This window comes from Acipenser ruthenus, chromosome 2 (genome assembly GCF_902713425.1).
Source record: "Acipenser ruthenus chromosome 2, fAciRut3.2 maternal haplotype, whole genome shotgun sequence".
NCBI classification, from domain to species: domain Eukaryota; kingdom Metazoa; phylum Chordata; class Actinopteri; order Acipenseriformes; family Acipenseridae; genus Acipenser; species Acipenser ruthenus.
In genome coordinates, this window is record NC_081190.1 from 72,451,829 (window position 1) to 72,476,138 (window position 24,310).

Below are 24,310 nucleotides of genomic sequence, written 5' to 3' on the forward strand. Positions count from 1 at the left end.
TCATTTATTGGTCATATTTAGTGATTTAATAACTATACATTTAGCATCTATGTACATGTGTTAAAACTAGACAAAGCGCCACTATGCACACGTAAAGAAAACATTACATATAAAACCTTATGTAAAAAAAGATCGAAATAGGATTGTTTGTACCCGAGGCTGTGAAGCGTCCGTCGCTGATTCCTCCGCCAAGGGCTGTGTACGGTAGCTGTGATAAACAGTGACCGGTCGACAGTGCAAGTGTTTGCTGGGTGGGTGATACTTCAGGAGCAAGTTGGTTGCTATCATATTCAACGGCTTAAAATAAAACAACTTGCTAAGACACTAAAGTGATACTGTACTAAAACAGTAGCTTAATATCTGTATTCACTTGTTTGTTTCCACATTCTGCTGAATGGTTAATCTATGCAGCTGATGACTGCAATGAATTCAGTATGTTTATATTTTACAAATGTTGTGTCTCGAATTGGTGACTGTACCTGTGATTGTGTGCAGTTGTAACATGTGAAATAGCATGCTGCTGTAGCAGGACTACTTGATAAGGGGATTGTAATCTGTTTTCTCCTAGGTAACCAGGCTTCTTTCAAATGTTTTGTTGTACGTTGCTTTATTGCACATGTCGTTTTTTTTAATTGATTTAGTGGTGTCTTAATTAGATAATTGCCCTGGTTATTTAAATTGTTCCTTTGTTTGCGATGGGGAGAGGAAGTAGCATTAATAAGGCCTTACAGGGCATGCGACATTAAAGGAACACCGATATAGAACTGGAGTGCATGAGAATGAGTTATGTATGGAATGTAGTGGAAAGGAAACAGTGGAGCATCTGAGGGATTGCAATATTTCCAATATTTTTTTTGAAATGGTACAGGTGATAGAAAAATAGAAAAAGGTATTATTGGGTGTATTGCAAAATATATTAGGAAGACTCAAGAATATTTAACATACAGAGATTTTAAAAGGTTAAGTGTTCACAGCAGTTTTAATAGCCAAATCTGAACAGTAGGTGGTGACAATAAGTTTTGCTAGAAACTTGGTGACCATTAACAGAACAGAAGAAGAAACAGGAGAGAAGAAGGGACGGTAGGTGTGGGACTTGGTATTCGGTGTGCCGCTATAGAGGGGAGTGCTCGGAAGACGCATTTTGTCGGTGTCCTGCGGTGTTAAAGCCAGGTGAGTATAATTCTAAAAGTAAAGTGTTTGGCATTTGGAAATCTTGCATATTGAATAAAGCTCCAAGACATGTGGTTACTTCCCGGTCTCAGGTTGTGTTTTTGTTGGATCAAAGCATTAAAGCGGCAGGTTAAGAGCCCCATACCTTCTGTTTGCTTATTATTACTAAACGCTGTGTCCTTCTCCTCTCATCTGGTTTAAAACGGGGAAAGCCTTTTTATTTGATTTCGCTGGCCAGCAATTACGGTTGGGGAGGCATTTCTTCTTTGTCAAAGTAGGTCAGTCAGTTTGGGGCTTGCCTTCAGTGCACTGTAAAGGCCTGGTCTCGCAGGCGACAACAAGGTGGCCACACACTGGCGACATTTCTCCCACTTAGGACGGTGTTCTATTTTTCAGGCAACATTTTCAATAACAGCCAATTAAATTTGATAGTAGTGTCACATGATAAGTCTCGACCATAACGTCAGACCGTGTATATGATGCATTCTGATTCCTGCATTTCATCCAATTAATGGTATGTAGTCTATAGATATGCATTACAGTGTGTATGTGGATAAGCGAATGTTAATGTCCACAATTACAATACATATTTAAATATGAATACTATTCTACAATAATAAAATACACGTGTAGCATATTTTTTAAAATAGTTTTTTTTATTAATTTGCTGTGTATGCAGTTATTTAATTAAATAATAATAATTATTAAATTTGGCATGGTTTTGTTTGTAGAAGGTGGGTGTTACTAACTGGTGCGGGTGAGGACAACAGCCATCTAACTGACCTGCTAGTTAGTTAAGAACATAAAGTTTACAAACGAGATGAGGCCAATCTTGCTTGTTTGATTGTTAGTAGCTTATTGATCCCAGAATCTCATCAAGCAGCTTCTTGAAGGATCCCAGGGTGTCAGCTTCAACAACATTACTGGGGAGTCGGTTCCAGACCCTCAAAATTCTTTGTGTAAAAAAGTGCCTTCTATTTTCTGTTCTGAATGCCCCTTTATCTAATCTCTATTTGTGACCCCCGGTCCTTGTTTCTTTTTTCAGGTCAAAAAAGTCCCCTGGGTCGACATTGTCTGTACCGTTTAGAACTTGGAATTCAGATCACTGCGAAGTCTTCTTTGTTCAAGACTGAACAGATTCAATTCTTTTAGCCTGTCTGCATACGACATGCCTTTTAAACCCGGGATAATTCTGGTCGCACTTCTTTGCACTCTTTCTAGAGTAGCAATATCCTTTTTGTAACGAGGTGACCAGAACTGAACACAATATTCTAGATGAGGTCTTGCTAATGTATTGTAAAGTTTTAACATTACTTCCCTTGATTTAAATTCAACACTTTTCACAATATATCCGAGCATCTTGTTGGCCTTTTTTATAGCTTCCCCACATTGTCTAGATCAAGACATTTCTGAGTCAACATAAACTCCTAGGTCTTTTTCATAGATTCCTTCTTCAATTTCAGTATCTCCCATATGATATTTATAATGCACATTATTATTGCCTGCGTGCAGTACCTTACACTTTTCTCTATTAAATGTTATTTGCCATGTGTCTGCCCAGTTCTGAATGCTGTCTAGATCATTTTGAATGACCTTTGCTGCTGGAACAGTGTTTGCCACTCCTCCTATTTATGTGTTGTCTGCAAATTTAACAAGTTTGCTTACTATACCAGAATCTCTCTCTCTCTCTCTCTCTCTCTCTCTCTCTCTCTCTCTCTCTCGATTTGTATGTACAAATAATGTGATATCTTTTAACAATTATAAGTCGTCCTGGATAAGGGTGTCTGCTAAGAAATAAATAATAAATACAAATATAACTGGGTTTATATAATGTGTGTCAGTCTGCCAGTCTATTAAATTAATCATTAAATTAATCCTTAATCCTTGGGGACCCCTGTATACTACTGCTGACTTTTCAAATACAGTTGCTCTCCTGTGTGTGTTTATTAACTATTTGGTTTTGTTGAAGAATCCTTGCTGGGGAGATCTGTTTCTATCTATCCACCATCGGTCAATGAGAAATGCAATTGTTGCTAGGCCCTTGTCTAAGGACCCTTCCTGTTGAATACAGTGTATTTTTTAGCTGCCTTTATTTAAATGTTAAACCTTTAGGTAGAGTTCGGGGGGCGAGAGCTAGGGCTTTTCTAATTTCAGCCTGTCAATCATCATTAATCTCTATGTCAATCATCATCGAAATCCTATTTAAAGCTTAGTCACATCTATCTCCCTTTTCAAATGTTTTGCTTTTCCCTCCTCCTCCTTTTGTACCATGTGCCTCTGTCATCAGTCCCCGCTGGGGGGCAAGTGATCTCACTGCCCAACCTTGGGTCAGGCTATGTCACTATGTCACCCCCGGCCACACCTATCCTCTCGCAGCTCATGCGCTATTACTTAACTAAAATCAGAGGCTCATTCTTTCTTCATACTATTTGCTCAGGTTTTAGCCTGCTGTGTGCTTAGCGCTCAATGTCCCAACTAACCTTTCTACTTTCTACCTATTTCCAGATTCCCTGAGGGAGCTCTCTGCTCCCATCGCAAGCAGCTCTCCAATAAACAGGGTAACTACTTTTCTGTCCGTTCAATTTTCAGGTTTGCATCCACTACCTATTCCACCCTCAAGGGATTCAGGTTTGCATCCACTACCTATCCTCAAGGGGTGCTGGGTACAGTCTTGGAGGCCACACCTCTCCTCATATAGCAAGACAACCTCTTTTATATTTTCTGTAGAGGTCTCTCTACCAACTCAAACTACAAACTATTCTTATAGCCTGGGCTCCTACCCGTGAACTGACTTTCTCTTATTAAAACTGTGATAGATTGTATTGTTTATTTGAACTGATTTTTATGTAACTGTGTGATTATTGTAATAAAACATTTTGGACTCTGCCTCTGCCACTCTGTTACTATCTCTGGTCACTTTACCTCTATTCAGCGAACCTGTTGTGTTTCCTGAAAAACGGACAAGGGTTGGAACTGGCCAAATGAAGTCAAAATGTTATAAGTTCAGGAGGCTCCCGAGTGGCACATCCAGTAAAGGTGCTCCATGTGGAGTGCAGGATGTGGCCTATAGTCTGGACGTTGCGAGTTCGAGTCCAGGCTTTTCCTTTGCCGACCGAGGATGGGAGGGAGGGTTAGGTCAGCCAGGGTGTCCTCGGCTCACCCCGCACCAGCGACCCCTGTAGTCTGGCCTGGCGCCCGCGGGCTTGCCTGTAAGCTTCCTGAGAGCTGTGTTGCTGCCACCTGGTCTGAATGCCAACTCCACTTTGTTGCATTCACATTTTCATTCATTTAAGGGCTGCGCAAACTGATCTAATCAATACTATACAGCGCATTCTCAGCCACTGTCCAGACGGGAAGAAAAAAAACAACTAAGAAGCCTAAATACTACTAATACTGTATGAGCGAAATGCTATTGTTGTTTGTGTGTGTGTGTATATGTCTGGAAGTTCTTGGGAGAGGTATAACTTTTTTTTTTTTTGCGATCGTGCCTTTCAAAAGCTGTATATTTAGTAAAAGTCAAGAACTGACAACGGTGTATCTTTTCACACATGTAGAGTAATATAAAAGTGAAAATCATCCAATTGACTGCTTTGGCACCTGTGTGTGTATATATACAGTGCCTTGCATAAGTATTCACCCCCCTTGGACTTTTCCACATTTTGTAGTGTTACAACCAGGAATTAAAATGGATTTAATTGGGATTTTTACCATTTGATTTACACAACATACTTAACACTTTGAAGGTGCAAAATATTTTTTATTGTGACACAAAGGTTAATTAAACAAAAAAAAGACATTTGTTGGTTGCATAAGTATTCACCCCCCTGAGTCAATACTTGGTAGAAGCACCTTTGACAGCAATTACAGCTGTGAGTCTTTTTGGGTAAGTCTCTATCAGCTTTGCACATCTGGGTCCTGCAATTTTTGCCCATTCTTCTTGGCAAAATTGCTCAAGCTCTGTCAAGTTGGATGGGGACCGTTGGTGAACAGCAATTTTCAAGTCTTGCCACAGATTCTCAATCGGATTGATGTCTGGGCTTTGACTGGGCCATTCTAAGACATTCAGGTTCTTGTTTTTAAACCACTCCAGTGTAGCTTTGGCTGTGTGTTTAAGGTCATTGTGCTGCTGGAAGGTGAACCTCCGCCCCAGTCCCAGGTTTCTTGCAGACTGAAACAGGTTTTCCTCTAGAATTTCCCTGTATTTGGCTCCATCCATCTTGCCCTCAATCCTGACCAGTTTCCCAGTCCCTGCCAATGAAAAGCATCCCCATAACATGATGCTGCCACCATCCCCACGGTGAAGCATGGTGGTGTTCTCAGGGTGATGAGCAGTGTGGCTTTGCGCCACAGATAGCGTTTTGCGCTAAGGCTAAAAAGTTAAATTTTGGTCTCATCAGACCAGAGAACCTTTTTCCACATGTTTGCTGTGTCTCCCACATGCCTTTTGGCAAAATCCAAACAGGATTTGATATGGGTTTTGTTAATGGCTTTCTTCTTGCCACTCATCCATAAAGCCCAGCTTTGTGGAGCGTCCGGGTTATAGTTGTCCCATGGACGGTTTCTCCCATCTCAGCTGTGGATCTCTCCAGCTCCTTCAGAGTTACCATTGGCCTCTTGGTTGCTTCTCTGACTAATGCCCTCCTTACCTGGTCACTGAGTTTTGGTGGACGGCCTTCTCTAGGCAATGATGACGATGATGATGATGATGATGACCTCAGAATAGAATGTTCATTCCAAATGGCTCCAAAGTGCCTAGTTAAGGGAGCAAAATCCTAATTTACTATCCATGATACTTTTACTTGCATTAGTAAAGGAATAGTATATTGCATTGGCTGCATCAAATGTAACAAGCTATATATTGGTAAAACAAAACGACGCTTGGCTGATCGCTTCGTGGAACATCTGAGAAGTATACGAATTAACACCTCTACCTTTCCCGTCGCCAGACATTTTAACAGAAATGACCACACTATAGAAGACATCACAATTTGTGGGATGGTTCAATGCTATGGAACTAATGCTGTCAGGAAACAAAAGGAATGTGAACTTATTTTCAAACTAGGTACTTTGGAGCCATTTGGAATGAACATTCTATTCTGAGGTCATCATCATCATCATCATCATCAACATTCTGGATTTTTTTTAAAAAGACTACTTGTTTGTTTTTTTATCAACTTCTTAAAGCAGTGTGCGCGTTAAGTAAGTGAGCCGCTCAGAGTGAGAACGCTCAGAAAGCACACTGAGCAGATTTAAATGATTTAACGCTCTGCTCCACGAGAGCGCTGAGCGACTTTTAAAAATGGTGAATAATAATTATTAATTAGGTGATGGTAGATGAAATGACCCCGTGTGGTTACTGTCCCCTGCTGTACCTCGCTGAGTTCGGAGCTCTGTTTGGACTGAACCTCATATCTGGCTGTGTTTAATACCGACAATACCGACGTTAATAATGAGAATTATGAATAATATTAATACTACAAGCCTAATAATAATACACTAATAACTATAAAACAGCTCTACATTTAAAAAAAAAATGAAATTAAATGATACAAATTTGAAAACAACAATTTTTACCATCTTATTTAGCCAATTTAATACATAACTTCATAAGTCGAAACCAGTTCATCGTTCTTGACAAACGTATTTGTCAATCCTGCCTGTCATCTCCACTTGTTTCCTGCAGGTGTCCATTCCGTCCGCTCACTCTGATCACTGATGAAAAATGCTCAGGAGCGCTCTGAGCGGCTCAGCGGGAGTGGAACTGAGCGAGTCGTTAAGTTGATTTTTTTACTGAGCCGCTCACTTACTTAACGCACCCACTGTTTTTTTGTATTCGGCCGATGAAGGACTTGTAGTCCGAAACGTCCTGATAATTGATTTGTAATCAATTATTCTACCTTTTTAAGTACCTGAAATATCCTTTTCTCTTTTTTCTTTTATTATATATATATATATATATATATATATATATATATATATATATATACAGCTCTGGAAAAAATTAAGAGACCACTGCAAAATAATCAGTTTCTCTGGTTTTACTATTTATAGGTATGTGTTTGGGTAAAATGAACATTTTTGTTTTATTCTATAAACTACTGACAACATTTCTCCCATATTCCAAATAAAAATATTGTCATTTAGAGCATTTATTTGCAGAAAATGACAACTGGTCAAAATAACAAAAAAGATGCAGTGTTGTCAGACTTCGAATAATGCAAAGAAAATAAGCTCATACTCATTTTTAAACAACACAATACTAATGTTTTAACTTAGGAAGAGTTCAGAAATCAATATTTGGTGGAATAACCCTGATTTTCAAGCACAGCTTTCATGCGTCTTGGCATGCTCTCCACAAGTCTTTCACATTGATGTTGGGTGACTTTATGCCACTCCTGGCGCAAAAATTCAAGCAGCTCGGCTTTGTTTGATGGCTTGTGACCATCCATCTTCCTCTTGTTCAGGTCTGGAGATTGGGCTGGCCATGACAGGGTCTTGATTTATTATTATTATTATTATTTATTTCTTAGCAGACGCCCTTATCCAGAACGACTTACAACTGTTACAAGATATCACATTATACATTATTTCACATTATACAGATATCACATTATTTTTACATACAATTACCCATTTATACAGTTGGGTTTTTACTGGAGCAATCTAGGTAAAGTACCTTGCTCAAGGGTACAACAGCAGTGTCCCCCACTGGGGATTGAACCCACAACCCTCCGGTCAAGAGTCCAGAGCCCTAACCACTCTTCCACACTGCTGCCCTGGTGATCTGGTGGTCCTCCATCACACCTTGATTGACCTGGCTGTGTGGCATGGAGCATTGTCCTGCTGGAAAAACCAATCCTCAGAGTTGGGGAATATTGTCAGAGCAGAAGGAAGCAAGTTTTCTTCCAGGACAACCTTGTACTTGGCTTGGCTTGGCTTGAGGGGGGAGGAGAAAATATGTGCTGCAGGACTACATTTCCCAGAATTCCACAGGGTTACCATTTTAAAGTGAAGCACCTGAGGCTGATTAAGGCAGGGGAAACCCTATAGAGTAGGCGGATGGAGAAAGGCCATGTGCAGAGCAGACCTGTGTAAACAAGAACAGGTTCTGCGTGAACATAGGGTGAACCTATTTGTGTGTGAAACAACTGGGTTTTGACTGGTAAACAGCTTAGCTGTCTGGTGTTAGTTAAAAGCTTGCAAAGTACAGTTTAGTACTCCACGTATTTTGTGTTTTGCTAGTTTATTTTCTGTAATTAATAAAAGTGCATGAAAGTGCCTAAAAAGTACTGTTCTGTGTCTTGGTCTGCTTTTAAAAGGGTGCAATGAATTTGAGCTGTCAGGCTTTGTTACTATATATACAGTGTATATATATAGTTGTAGGCAAAAGTTTACATACCCCAATGGGAATTTATCATTTCTAGAAATTTCTCAAAAACAAATAATTGCAGGAAAAATCTTTTGTAGCAAAAGTTTTTGCTTTTGTGGATGAGGAACAAGTTACAAGATTTCTACAATTATTTATTTTAGCAATTATTTTTTGCAAAATTCAAAGAATGCTAATTCAAAAGTATTCATACCCTGACAAGGGAAATGAAATTAATAGCTAGTTGAGGTACCTTTAGCAATAATAACCTATTTTAAACAATTAGGATATTTGTCAATGAGCTTTTGGCATTATTCATTAGTGATTTTTGACCATTCTTCAACAAAGCATTGTTCCAGTTCATTCAAATTTCGAGGACTTCTCTTGTGCACAGCCTTCAACTCATACCAAAGATTCACAATCGGATTTAGATTGGGACTTTGACTAGACCATTCCAGAACCTTGATTTTATTCTTCTTTAACAATTCTAAAGTAGATTTTGATGTGTGCTTTGGACTTTCTCCAAACGTAACGACTATCAGCATGACCAAATAGCTCGATTTTTGTTTCATCACTCCACAAAACATTTGACCAGAACTCATATCCATCATTTAAATGCCGTTTTGCAAACTTTAAGTGATTGTCCTTGTGACGTTTTCCTAAGAGTGGCTTTTTCTTTGGCCTGCGACTACTGAGACATTCACCATGCAATACTTGACCTATGGTTGAAATGGAAATCCCAGTCCCACCTGCAGCCAATTCACTTTGAATATCTTTGGCAGTCAATCTCGGATTGTTATTAACCTTCCTCACAATTCTTCTTCTTGTTCTTGGTGAAAGAACCTTCTTTCTTCCAGACCGAGGGAGCATTGTGACAGTACCATGAGTCTTGTACTTCTTGATAATAGAAACAATATTTGAAATTGTGATACTGAAATGCTTGGAACTATCCTTCTCCAGCTTTATGACAATAACTCATTTTCTTCAGATAGATCTTTACTTTGTCCCATATTGATTTACTGGTAATGACAGCAATCATCCTATGCCTAACCCTTTTATACTTTCTAAGAATGTTCACCTACAATCCAGCATTTTCTAGACTTTTCTAGAATTAGGTACTTCATTATCATATTGAAATTTCTAGCACCTTGTAGACAATACTATCATAGCATCAAAGGGTTTGAATTAGCATTTTTGGAGTTTTGCAAAAAAAAAAAAATCTATTTCTTGTAACTTTTTTTGATAATCTACAAAAATACATTTTTCCTAAAATTCTTTGTTTGAGATTCTCTAAAAGGAATAAAAACACCATAATGGTACAACACTGGCAAGAAGCAGCTTGTTTAGAGGAGTTAGATTGTGGTTCTAAGCAGTTCTGTGTTTGTTTTATACTTAATTCTTCTAATGCTATCAGAAAGTATGCTTTCAGTCATTGCCCTTTAGTCAGTCTTCCTGAGCTATAATGGATCTTGAACATGTGCAATAGAAAAGTGTTAAAAATACAGCTTAGTGTCTGATACATCAGCTTAGTGTCCGATACGAATAAATCATACGATAAATATAGAAAATGCATCTGCACCTTGGACTTTGGTATGTACTACATCAGTACGTTGTTATAAAGTGGAAAGGTGTGTCATTTTTTTCACAGTCTCTTGCGTTGGCTGACCTAGAAAGACAACCCAGTGCCCTCGGCAGGTTCTTATTTTTTGAGTATATAGATTCACTGGCTTCTAAGCAACTACAGAAGAGCAAACACGATTGGAAGTCTTCACTCCATAGCAAATATCATAGGTATCACAATGAGGATTTTGTTCTGTTTAGCTATCCTTCTGCACGCTGCTACCTGTTCACTATATGACATTGGTAAGATCGTCTATCTGTCTCTGTCTGTCTGTCTACTATATAGTGAGATTGTATTTATACCTTCAAGGGACAGAATATCTGTCTTTTTTTAAAACCTATTATACAGTAATGTGCCAATTTATTAGAACACCTCGATTTGTCATTTATATCCTTAAATACCTACCTGCATGAAAACCTCTTTGTGTGAGACTTAGTAATTAGTGATGTAGAAACAATAGGCACTCTTGTGAAAATGCTAGATCACTTTGTGCTTTAATAGGCATCTTGAACAACTTTAAAAAAGTAACATGCATTTTACCATTTGTGTATGTGTGTTCCTTTTTATCTTATTATTTTTTAATGAATTCCACACATGGCCTATCATCAATTAAATCAGACAATTGCTAATTTGCTTATTTGACAATTTTCCAAGATTATCAGTTACAGTGGTTTGGATTTCATATGCACAACAAATCAAAACAACAGAAGCAATGGGGTGTTCTAATACATTTTCACACTACTGTAGCAATCTATTTTGATTAACTGGTATCAAACATTTGCACAAGAGACACAGGATTTAAAGGGTTATCTGCTGTTCAGTTTAGTTTATTCACTTTTGGGCCTGCAGGGCTAGCACAGGTACAGCTCAATAGTGAAAGCATCGCGAATACAAAGAGACATCTAAATAAATATATTAGAAAAATAAAAACACATGATCACAGTTTCATTATAGCTTAAACAATTTCAAGCACAGATGCCACTGAACTGCAAATTTAAAGCCAGAGAGGCATGGCAATATATTTTAGTCTCGTCAAGGGTTGGTTTCGAAAACCCAAGTGTAAAGCAATACAGAGCTTCTCCACCTCCCTTTAATCCACATTGCTCCAGGATTATTTAGTACTGTACATGTTGGCTTGTTCTTTATTTCCATTAAGACATCTTTCTTTTTTTTCACCAGTTATTTCAGGGGTTTTTGAGTCCAGTATCACTACATTTAATTACACTCAATCCAGAGAGTACTGTCTGTCGCAGAATGCAGCTTTAGCAACCTTAGAGCAGGTGACTAGTGCTCAGAACACCAGCTTCCAGACCTGCAGGTAACGTATGCACTGAGAGTGTGGTTAGAATTGAACACATTCAGTACCATATAAATTTTCAGAATGTTTAATTTAATTTCTTACTTTTTAATTTGTCATTTTGTGTCATTCTCTGCTGTTTATGTTTGCACTGCTTATTAAATATTCTACTTCGAAAAGCTGAACTTCTGAAATGCAGCAAGTTTTCTAAATGGCCACTGGGGGTGTGTGTAAGTCATTTCAGCCACACCTCTGCAACTGATCTGTAAAGTCAATGGAAAAACATCTTTCACAAGGAACTGGAAATTAGAGATGCACACCACCCTAGTGGGTCAGAGTTCTCACTTCAGAAATTCAGCTTTTAGACAATGCTTGAAAAAAGCTGTGATAGTAATCCTGAAAAATAGTAATCTAAGCAGAAAAAAACTATAGAGAGTGATAGAGGTCATAGTAGGATATTAAAATGGAAATAATTGAAGTACTTACAAATGATTCAACCTCTTACATTGGGGTCTGTTTCACCTTGATTACACTATGTAACACAATTTTTGTTCCTGGGTAGTAAGTGTTATTTCCTAATTACTTCTGCCTCAAAAGCATAGAAAATGGCTATTATTCCCCACAAACTTTGCTTTTGTGACCAGGACAGTGATATTTTGAAATTTACCTATTTTCAATGAGAAAACGGGCGAATTTGTGTCTCTTCGTTCACATAAAGTCAAAAAAACAACAACATATGAATCCAAATTAACATGTATTTATACTAAAGTAATACAAAAATGACTACAAAAGATTTAGAAGTGAGTAGTTTTTCAAGATTTACGATTATACTGTAAATCACTTTCACGAATCAGCCCCCAAATGTAGTCTCCCATCATGTTCTCGTTATACTGTCCTTGGTAGTGGCGTTCAAAGTCCAGTATATCCTGGTGGAAGCGCTCGCCTTGCTCCTCCGAGTACGCTCCCATGTTCTCCTTGAATTTATCAAGATGAGCATCAAGGATATGGACTTTGAGGGACATCCTACAGCCCATTGTGCCGTAGTTCTTCACCAGAGTCTCAACCAGCTCCACATAGTTTTTGGCCTTGTGATTTCCCAGGAAGCCCCGAACCACTGCGACAAAGCTGTTCCAAGCCGCTTTCTCCTTACTAGTGAGCTTCTTGGGGAATTCATTGCACTCCAGGATCTTCTTTATCTGTGGTCCGACGAAGACACCGGCTTTGACCTTTGCCTCAGACAGCTTAGGGAAGAAGTCTTGAAGGTACTTGAAGGCAGCCGACTCCTTATCTAGAGCTCTGACAAATTGTTTCATAAGGCCCAATTTGATGTGCAGTGGTGGCATCAGCACCTTCCGGGGGTCCACCAGTGGCTCCCACTTGACGTTGTTCCTCCCCACAGAGAACTCGGTCCGCTGTGGCCAGTCCCGCCTGTGGTAGTGCGCCTTGGAGTCCCTACTGTCCCAAAGGCAAAGATAGCAGGGAAACTTGGTAAAACCGCCTTGGAGACCCATCAGGAATGCCACCATTTTGAAGTCTCTTATGACCTTGATGCCATCTCAGAAAAATGCAGATATGTATCCACTTAGGCAGCTGGAACTAAACTGAACTGGTGGGCTTAAGGCCCCTGTATTTAAACTACTATTTATATTACTGGAAAGTTCTAGAAAGTTCTAGAAGTTACTCCAAGTTTACTCAGCACTGAATCTATCTGAAATGTTCTGGAAAATAGGTACATTTCAAAATATCATTGTCCTGGTCACAAAAGCAAAGTTTGTGGGGAATAATAGCCATTTTCTATACTTTTGAGGCATAAGCAATTAGGAAATAACACTTAATACCCAGGAACCAAAAAAAAAAAAAATAATTGTTACACGGTGTTACCATTATCAAATACATTATCTTGGTTGAGTCAATTGAAAATAACCCATAATCTGCACAACCCACATACCAATACATTGAATTCCGTTTACATTGCAATCGAATATCAATAAAAAAACAAAAAAAACAACATGTGTTTTGAAGGATCCTTCCACATTACAATTTGAATACATTGCTCTGTACTTGTAATATTCTCATATCATGTAAACCTAATTTTTAAAGCATCAGAGATTTTATACTACAATCTATTTCTGAACCACATTCAGTTTGACTTTTTTTATGGAAGTAAATGCTTTGGCTCACCCTTCATTTTCATGATGTAACTTTTCGATGGCAGGTATGGATGGGTGGAAGAGCAGTGAATTCTTCTTGCCCGTACCACAGCGATCAAGACTTGTGGCAACAGTAATATAGGCATCATTAAAAAAGGGCCCTGTGGATACTACACTGCACCCAGTGCCTACTGCTACAAAACCAATAGTAACCATCTCGGGTCTCTTGAGTTCGAGAGCTAGTGTGTTCTAGTGGAAATGCCTGGTTATTTGATTTATAAGCTGGTTAATTTAGTTTGTGTGCTTTACTGTACTGCTACACATGTACATCGTTTGTAAAACACTTTCTTAAAAACAATTCTTTGTTATGTACAATACAGTAAATACCACAAAACACTAAAACAAATATTGCAAAGCTGATTGAGATTGGCGTGGTAAGATGTACAATAATACAATGTTGCTTGGTCTCTGCTCAGTTCCTTTACAAGTCTTTCATTTCCCAAAAAGATTTCTGTGCATCTTCCTGATCTAGTTAACTGTACAACCAGTTCCATGTATAACACCTATTCAGAATTAAAACATAACAGCAAAGGATATGACAATACTGAAGAGGTTTTGGAATACAGTGGTAAAAATCAGTTCGGCTCTGTTTCTTCACACAGTGTCTTTTACAGATGTATACGTGGTCTATCCTCCATTTGGGAACAGTACCATGACATACAGTGAAGCTATGCAACGGTGTTTATCCCTTGGTGATAGCTTGGCATCAAAGAAACAACTGAGTAGTACATCCACACCCATCCCTGACGGCATGTAAGTAATAAAACTGCTTTTCATTGCGGGCGGGGCAGGGTGGGGTGGGGTGGGGTGGGGTGGGGTGGGGGTAGGGGGGCAGAGAAACTCCCTAAGGGCCTTATTATCTCAATGGCACTCTGCAGTGCTGACAAACCTTTTCTTTGGAACTAGACTGACACCTAAAAAATCTACAAAAACAATATACCACTATTTGTTTTATTTTTTGTCTTGATCTAAATCAGGGTTGGCCAAAGCTGGCCCTTCCACTCCTGGTCTTTGTTCCAGCTCTGTTCTAAATTGTTTAAACCCTTAAGGTACACTGGGATTTGAGCGGCTGTTGAAACAGTTTCTTCTTAAAATACATTTGAGAGTGACTCAAGTGACACAGGGAGGAAACTGACAATTTGGATGACCAGATCCAACCTGTCAGTACATTTTAAACCATGTTTCATGCGCCTCATTGCAAAAAAAAAAAAAAAAGTTAGCATAATTTTATTCGTGGGACACATACTTCCTTTGTACCTTAAAGGGTTAATTGAACCAATTAAAGCTAGATCCAGACCCTGAAGTAGTTTACTATATAATTTTACCTGTTAAACCTGGAGTGGAATGGTCCTCGAGGACAGTGATTTGACAACCCTGATTTAAACAGTGGAGGATCTCATCCTTGAAGCTGGTCTATTACAGTCCAGCATACTTGTATTATATGATGTTAATCAGGAGGGAGGGAATCTGTGTGACATCAGTGGGATTAATATAGAGTTGAAGGTCGATCCCTCAGTATACTGCATTGTCTTTCTCCTTACAGACCTGCGTGGAGCAAAGACAAGGACGTGGTTCAGTTCTCCAGTGGAAAGCTGACAGTTACTCCATGTGTCAACAAACCCAGCCAGCTTGCTTTAGCCTACTGCTTCAACCCAAATAGTAAGATTTATTTGTAATACTTTCAAGAACTATAACAAATCCTACAGGATATGATATGAACTGTTTAATAGTTGCATAAAACAATTGGATTTTGAATCTTTTTTTCTTTTCTTTTTGGCAGTCACAGACTTTATTCCAGTAATCAAGGATGACAAATGTAAGCAGTCACTCCCCACTCAAATATAATACATTATACTCTCAATGTGATTTGCCTATCTGAAATGAACTTTTTTTATATTGTTTATATTTTAGTGTGGCTCAAGATTGCCATAGTTTGCATTATCTCCTCTATATTTATCATCTTACTCATGGCTGTCACCTTCATGAAAGGGTAAGAAAATTAAGCACTTTTTTGTGTCTCTGTGTTATTTTTCAATTTTAAACACACTGATAAATGCACCAGTTACTTTTCTTGTAAGGTATGAATTTGATTGTAGAATCTACTGCATTAATTTACATAAGATATAGAAATTGATATAAGATAATACTCTTATACTGTATGTATAACAGTCAGTAACTAATTGTATTTTTTTTGTTTTGTTTTGTTTCCAGGAATAAGTGCATCTGCTGTGTCAAACGTAAAAAGCCAGCGGAAGACTCTACCCTAGAGAGAGGCCAAGGCTTTGACACAGTCAGAGGACTGCATCGTGATAGGATTCCATCATACCAGATCAGTGGCGCAAGAACCAAGCCACCTGTATTGAGTAAGGCCTTAAACACTGGCTACATCTCTCATTACTCTAACCATGGCTTTGAATCCACACCCGAGGCCAGTAAGCAGAACTTTGCCAAAACTTATGTGGACCATGACCGTTATGAGTACAGCAATGCTGCCTTTGATAATACTTAAGACATCAAATCTGACTTGACTCCGCGGTTAAGCAGTGATGACTGACACAAATCAGCGACCTCTGGAATTGAATGGACTTCCCCCCACTGTATTTTTTTTTAATGTGTTCTACATAAAAAAATAGTCAAAATGATTTTTTTTAGTTTGTTTTAGTATTTCAAAAAATTATTTTAGTATTTTAAACCCTCTTGATTAAATCTGAAAAATGGTGCTGCTGTTCTTATAGCAGCCAAGTAATAAATAACAAAAAAATATGATTACTACAGACTTTGTGCATTAAATAAATAAATAAATAAATAAATAAAAAGTTGTTGTTTGGTATTTTTTAAAAGCAACTAAAATGGAACGGGGTTCCAGGTTTTGCTATGAGTTTAGTCAAGCATATTGTATGGAAATAACGAGCTAAGGTGTGTCTGGGCAAGCTCATAAAAAACTGCAATGGCTCAGAATTCCATGTAATTGTAACCTTAATTCCACCCAACGTTTATGTTTGCTATGACTGTACAGGAAATATGTGGAGTTTTATTACTAGGGTGTTAAAAACAAAATGTACTTAACAGACTATTAAGCTTTTTGGTTTTAGTTATTAATAATAATAATAATAATAATAATAATAAAAGTAGGTGTTTAAATATTGTAGGTGAAATTGGTATGTATATTTGGTAAGTTTTACTCGAGGAGCTGAACCTGAGGGTGGTGTGCGTGTGTGTGACACCATAAAGATAGCAAAGCTATGTTCAAAACTGGAATCAGTTATAACTTGTTTAAAAGGCTAGTATATGGTAATAGAAATAGTTTAGAGTTTACTGCTGCTATTTGTTATATAATTTATTGTTTTTTTGTCTTTTGTAAATGTCAGGCAATAAGGACTAAAATCTGTAAATTGTTTCATACCTTATTTCCTGTGGTTTAATTTCTGTTCCTGGGTGTGTCAGAGAACCTTTACCCAAGTCCTTCAAAACACAGCTACTGAAGAAAGGAATGATGTACAGTACTTGTGTCATTCAATCCTTGTTAAACTACTGGTCATAGCAGTAAATACCACAAAACACCAGCAAATGCTGTTATGCACAGTTTTATAGGCAAATGCTATGCAATGTCACTTCTATACATGCTGCATCTGCCGTTAGACACAGAAGTGACAGATAATTCCTTTAGGTCAGGCGAGGTCAAAGTTGTCTCTTCCATTCCTGGTCTTTGTTCCAACCCAAATTGTTTAATTGAACCTGCATCCAGACCAGGGCCGGATTAAAGGACATGGGGGCCCTACGTTAACCCATATTTTGGGGGCCCTATGCACATGGCGAATGGTGTTATTGGCATATTGGTTAATCCGGCCCTGCGTTGGGGACAGAGAGAGTGAGCGGAGCAGAGCGAGCCAATTATATATGGAGCGGGGGGAGCGGAGCGGCGTAGTTGCTGGAGTGGAGCGTGGTGCAGACATTTCCAGCCTGCTCTTTCACAGCACTGAGAAGAACTGAGCACGGTTTTGCTCCAAAACGAGTTTGCACCAAAAATGTAAAGAAGAAGGTGACAAATACAGATGCAGTCACTGTAAAGTATTTTCCATCATGCCTTTGCATGGTAACCATTAATTTTCCAGTTTCAAACCAAAATTAGGCACTTTTATGTTTTGCAGACTTGAGAATTGCATTTAAAAAAAAAGCTTTTATATTCAATGATTCGTGTTGCACTTTCTAATTCATTATGGAGGGAAAAATATCTATTCTCCCGATTGTGGAGCTGCCATATAAAAATGTAAGTCAGTGTGTCCATCTGTCTGCGGTTATTACAAAGCCTATACTGTTTTTTTACCGTTCTATATACTGTATGAACTATATAACTTATCTGAACACTTTATGTAGGCTTTTTTCTTTGCTGATCATAGCTGGGCATGAGGCTTGTTAAGCTGTGTATGCTTTTATTGCCTTGTACCATATGACAGAAATCACATGCGAGAGATAATAATTTAATCTCACTGTTGTTAATGATCATTTTAATTAACATTCAAACATCTGTTGGAACATACAACAAAAAATGATGCAATATGGATCACAGACATAAAAAAGCTTCTGTCCCAGACAGTAAAGTACAAATGCATTAGCAAGTTCATAATATAACTTAATGTTATATGGGTATGCCAAAGTGGCTAACAGTGTGCAGGTGCAAGTGATCAATGAACAGACAGACAATTATAATCCAGGTGCAAAGTAGTTTAATGCGTTTGTATGTCCAGTGCCTAACGGCAGAACATACAGTAAACAATAATGATGGTAAGTAATACAGTGGTGTGTATTACGGACTGTAATTCCCGGGTTTGTCCCGAAATAATAGTCCTGTTTATTGTACACCCACACGAAACACAAAGCACATACACAAGTCGATAGTGCGTGAATTAGTGCTCGTGGTGACAATACAGTTATTTGTGATACAAGTATTGTGCTGTTCCGGGTTTGCGCTGGACTCTGGCAACAGCTCCAGAATGTGTTAGCTGTCTAATAATAACAAGTAATACTTAGACAAAACAAACAAACACTCATGATACGGATATTATATATATTGTGTGACCCTGAGCAAGTCACTTAACCTCCTTATGCTCCGTCTTTCGGGCGAGACGTAGTTGTAAGTGACTCTGCAGCTGATGCATAGTTCACACACCCTAGTCTCTGTAAGTCGCCTTAGATAAAGGCGCCTGCTAAATAAACAAACAAATTATATATATATATATATATATATATATATATATATATATATATATATATATATATATATATATATATATATATATATTTGCATGCCCCGGTAGCTAAATGCTTAGTTACGGCTCTGGGCAAAACCAAAGCCCATGGCCAGTATACAATATTTTTTCTGTATGCATTCTTTTCTGTTGAGGACTACTGACACCGTTGAAACGGTGAGTCTTATGTCGCCTGCGGATACATTAGTCCAATCAATGCGTCTGAACCTGTGGTGTAATCCCAAGGTAACTGCTCACTGTTAACAGGTTTGAAGACGTTAATTCACGTTTTAAATAATACAGTGTCCCCTTCAGACTTGTTAAAGGAGAGTTTCAGAAATAACATTCAAAACTATGCGCGAGTAAATACCATCCTAACTCCTAACATCCAAAAAAAAAAAAAAGGAAAAAAAATAACATTTTATGCCCCGGTAGCTGCGATATGGAGTCTTGCATGCCCCTGTAGTTGTGATATGGAGTCTTTCGATCCACCTCCGTTTGCTTCAACCGGAGTCGCATGCAATTATATATATATATATATATATATATATATATATATATATATATATATATATATATATATATATATATATATATATATATTTGCATGCCCCGGTAGCTAAATGCTTAGTTACGGCTCTGGGCAAATCAAAGCCCATGGCCAGTATACAATATTTTTCTGTATGCATTCTTTTCTGTTGAGCACTACTGACACCGTTGAAAATACCATCCTAACTACTAACATCCAAAAATAAAAAAGAAAAAAAGAAAAAAAATAACATTTTATGCCCCTGTAGCTGCGATGAGGAGTCTTGCATGACCCTGAAGCTGCGATATGGAGTCTTTCCATCCACCTCCGTTTGCTTCAACCGGAGGCGCATGCAATTTATATATATATTAATGGTGAGGCAATACCAACAGTGTCTGAGAAGCCAGTGAAGAGTCTTGGGAGATGGTACGACGGGGATCTAAAGGACACAGTTCGTGTGGGAGAAGTCAGACAACAAGCAGTGGAAGGGTTGAAGAGCATAGACAGCTGCGCTCTACCAGGTAAACTAAAACTCTGGCGCTTTCAGTTTGGTCTACTGCCGAGGTTGCTGTGGCCACTGACTGTGTACGAGGTTTCTTTGACAACAGTAGAGAAGCTGGAAGCTTTAATCAGTTCATACATCAGGAAATGGTTGGGAGTTCCACGCTGCCTCAGCAGAGTGGGACTTTATGGTAAAGGAATACTGCAGCTACCAGTCTCTGCTCTAACCGAGGAGTTTAAGTGCGCCAAGGTCAGACTGGAAATGACATTAGTAGAGTCACGCGATAAATGCGTAAGGGAGGCAGCACCTGTGTTGAAAACTGGAAGAAAGTGGGCGGCAAAGAAAGCTGTGGAAGATGCAAAGGCTGCCCTTAGAATTGGTGATATCATGGGGCAAGTTCAGCATGGAAGAGGGGGTCTTGGTTTCAGTTCAACTCCTCCTACATGGCACAAGGCGGCCCCAGCTCAAAGAAGGAAGCTGGTAGTCAACGAGGTGCAAAAGCAGGAGGAGAGGATGAGGTGTATAAAGGCCATTTCCCAGGCCAAACAGGGAGAATGGATGAGATGGGAGAGTGTGGAACAACGCAAGATTGGCTGGCAAGACCTATGGTCAATGGAACAGAGCAGGATCAGTTTCCTCATCAGGTCAACATATGATGTTCTCCCATCACCACAGAACCTAAACCTCTGGGTAGGAGAGGATCCCTCATGTCCTTTGTGTTCATCACCTGCAACATTAAGGCACATTTTGACAGGATGTAAGGTGGCTCTTAGCCAAGGACGGTTTACTTGGCGCCATGACCAGGTGCTGCGATGTTTGGCCTTAGCATTGGAAGACAAGCGTAACATGACCAATAAGTTGCCACCTGTTCCATCAAAACATTACACACAAAAGACAACATTCCTCCGCCCAGGAGAGCAACCACCAAGAAAAGGTGTTAAAACCAATCCTCGCCCAGGACAACTGGAAGCTGCTAGAGACTGGAATATGCTGGCAGATGTTGGTCAACGGCTTATTTTTCCACCTGAGATTGCCACCACTAACCTTCGACCAGATATTGTCTTGTGGTCTGGATCAGCACGCCTTGTTCACCTGGTAGAGTTAACAGTGCCATGGGAGGACGCTGTAGATGAGGCGTATGAGAGGAAGAAACTGCGGTATGCTCAACTAGCCACTGAAGCGGAACAGCGAGGATGGAGAGTTCGGGTTTACCCAGTGGAAGTGGGTTGTCGAGGATTTGTGGCACACTCTACAACCCGGTTTCTCAGAGACGTCGGATTCAGTGGCCAAGAGTTGCGTCGCACAGTGAAGAACTTATCTGAAGCAGCAGAGAGGAGCAGCAACTGGCTGTGGTTGAGACGGAAAGATTCTGGCTGGGGACAGGTAAGTAAGCTGGGCTGAGTTGAGTGGGGGACGGAGGGGGGTGATGCTGGGACGCCAGAATCACCGTCGAGCCCTCTTGAGGTGTCGTGGGCTAGTCGACGAAACACTGAGGATGGAAGGTGCCCACTTGAAAACCCCAGAGATGTACCCTACTTAGCTCAATCCAGACGGTTGTCATGCTGATGCGCTGGGGAGGCCGCACTTTGGTTGATCCCCGGAGCCAGCATCGCAGCCGTTGTGTGTGCTGATGCGCCAGGGAGGCAAAATAAGCTGATCCCTGGAGCCAGCATTACACTTCAGCCATTAACACCAGACAGAAGGATATCTACATCATCATATGGAAGGAAACGTAAATGGATGGAGACGCATATGGATCACATTAGTTTACTGTAAAGCTACGTCTTAGTTGGTGCTTATCTTGGCGAGAGCCGAGTTCAAATCAGCATGAAGTTTTAACATCTACTCTCGTGTAATGGAAATCATGAAGATCTGGATACGTCCAGTGACTGCTGTGAATAGTGCAGCTGGCAACAAGGGAAATACCTTGTGACAGCCTGGAGAGACAGCTGACAGGAGGAAAGAGACCCCATTGGGGCTGGTAAGGGTTAGCTACCCTTGTCGGCAGTATCCAGCTCTGTGTTTACAGGATGCTGGAGACACCCGCCCAAGGCTTCTAAGAAATTAAAGAGAAAAATACCCCTAGAGTCTGCGAGAGCGGGTGCGGAAGATGACTCAACGTTGGACAACACGGTTAACGACTTAGGAACGGAAACGGATATGAGTATGGAGAGTACTTCACAAAAGACTAGTTCAAGATCTGCAGTTAACAAAGACATGGAACTCCAGGTTTGTGTCTGCGGCTGGAGCAAGGCGACAACGGTCAGGGGTTTGAAGATTCATCAAGGGAGAATGAAATGCTTGAGGGAGAAGGGACAAGGGCCTCGCATTGATCAGTACTTCTTACGAAGTCAGTCAAGTCAGTCGAATGAAATCCAGCGACAGGAAGCAAACCACAGTTCGCAGGATATCAGCACCCCTGTCATAGATGTGAGGAGGACTTGCATGGACACAGTTAGTGATGAACCTAATGATCCTTGTGAACCCGGTCAGACAAACCAGCATAAGAGAGAAAAGAACCTCAACGGGCACAAGCCTGGAGTTAAATGGCCAAGAGCTTGTGAGAAAACTGCATGGGACACAGTAAACACAGATCTCTGCGTTGCATTGGAAAGATTAGGTGGAACAGTTGAAAAGAAGCTGGATAAATTTGGGGACATCATCTACGCATATGGAAGTGAGAGGTTTGGAGTTGAAAAAGGAAGGAAAAAGTACAAACTATTCCTGGAAAGTCTAGACGGCAGCAGGAGATTGAACGCTTAGTTAGAGAAAGGAGACAGCTGAGGAACCAATGGAGAAGAGCAGAACAAAGTCAGAAGGAGGGACTCAATCTCTTACAAAGGGTCATAAACGATAAGCTTGCAACATTGCGCAGAGCTGAGCGCCTACGGAAACGCTACAAAAAGAAGGAGCGTGCGAGAGCTAACTTTTATAAAGACCCATTCAAATTTGTAAAGAAGTTATTCACCAGTGAGAAGAATGGCACACTAAAAGCATCTAAGGTTGAGCTGGAGAGATATTTGGAGGAAACACATACAGATTCAAAAAGGCAGGAGCCTATGTCAATTCCGTCAGACATCCCACCTATCAATCCACCAGAATACCAAATGGAGGACTGTGCACCTAAGTGGAAAGAAATAGAGCAAGCTGTGAAAAAAGCAAGGGCTTCATCATCTCCAGGGCCTAATGGAGTTCCGTACAGAGTGTACAAGAGTGCTTCAGGAGTTCTACGAATTCTGTGGAAATTGATGAAAGTGGCATGGGAAAAACAGGTTGTACCAAGAGCATGGCGCCGAGCAGGTGGAGTCTTTATAATTAAAAAAAAAGATTCTACAAGCATCAGTCAGTTTCGTCCCATTTCCCTATTAAACGTAGAAGGCAAGATTTTCTTCAGCATTATTGCTGAGAGATTGTCAGCTTACCTATTAAAGAACTGCTTCATTGACACTTCAATACAAAAAGCAGGCATTCCAGGTTTCCCAGGTTGCTTAGAACACATCAATGTGATCTGGCAACAAATTCAATCAGCTAAAAAGGAGAGGAAGGAGCTCCATGTGACATTCCTGGATTTGGCTAATGCATATGGTTCAGTGCCACATGAACTACTTTGGGCAGCATTTGATTTTTTCAGTGTACCGATGACAATAACAAATTTAGTGAAAGCCTATTTTGGAGATTTGCAATTCAGTTTTTCAACTTCAGAATTCAGCACTACATGGCAATGCCTAGAGGTTGGAATAATGGCAGGATGCACCATTTCTCCACTGGCTTTTACCATGGCAATGGAAGTAATCATTAGGGCATCAAAATGGGTAGTAGGAGGAGAGCGCTTGGCTTCTGGAATGCGACTACCACCAATTCGAGCATACATGGATGACATGACAACCATGACTACAACAGTAGCCTGCACTAATCGATTATTGGGCAAATTAACCAATAACATTGAATGGGCACGAATGCAATTCAAGCCCACTAAATCAAGGAGCATCTCTATAATTAAAGGCAAAGTAGTAGATAAAACATTCTTCATTAATGGTGAGGCAATACCAACAGTGTCTGAGAAGCCAGTGAAGAGTCTTGGGAGATGGTACGACGGGGATCTAAAGGACACAGTTCGTGTGGGAGAAGTCAGACAACAAGCAGTGGAAGGGTTGAAGAGCATAGACAGCTGCGCTCTACCAGGTTAACTAAAACTCTGGTGCTTTCAGTTTGGTCTACTGCCGAGGTTGCTGTGGCCACTGACTGTGTACGAGGTTTCTTTGACAACAGTAGAGAAGCTGGAAGCTTTAATCAGTTCATACATCAGGAAATGGTTGGGAGTTCCACGCTGCCTCAGCAGAGTGGGACTTTATGGTAAAGGAATACTGCA

General features: G+C 39.8%; 1 protein-coding gene across 3 annotated transcripts; it reads left to right on the top strand.

Moving 5' to 3' along the window:
• The first annotated feature begins 402 nt into the window (after positions 1-402).
• On the top strand, positions 403-16,470 carry LOC131701633 (uncharacterized). Of its 3 annotated transcripts, none has more exons than XM_059000600.1 (7): positions 403-1,170; positions 11,337-11,475; positions 14,267-14,417; positions 15,208-15,323; positions 15,445-15,480; positions 15,576-15,654; positions 15,876-16,470. In XM_059000600.1, exons 3-7 carry the CDS (start codon positions 14,317-14,319, stop codon positions 16,171-16,173), a joined length of 630 nt encoding a protein of 209 aa, XP_058856583.1. In that variant the 5' UTR covers positions 403-1,170; positions 11,337-11,475; positions 14,267-14,316; the 3' UTR covers positions 16,174-16,470. The 3 variants fall into 3 exon arrangements, with proteins under 3 accessions (XP_058856583.1, XP_058856589.1, XP_058856573.1); XM_059000590.1 differs by having other exon boundaries at positions 404-1,170; positions 14,279-14,417; XM_059000606.1 differs by lacking the exon at positions 11,337-11,475 and having other exon boundaries at positions 14,279-14,417.
• The last annotated feature ends 7,840 nt before the right edge of the window (positions 16,471-24,310 follow it).

Coding starts and splice junctions, on each gene's coding strand:
- LOC131701633 (XM_059000600.1), top strand. CDS start 14,317: ATGACATACAGTGAAGCTATGCAACGGTGTTTATCCCTTGGTGATAGC. Junction 15,481..15,575: donor AGTAATCAAGGATGACAAAT/GTAAGCAGTCAC, acceptor TTTATATTTTAG/TGTGGCTCAAGATTGCCATA. Junction 15,655..15,875: donor GCTGTCACCTTCATGAAAGG/GTAAGAAAATTA, acceptor TTTTGTTTCCAG/GAATAAGTGCATCTGCTGTG.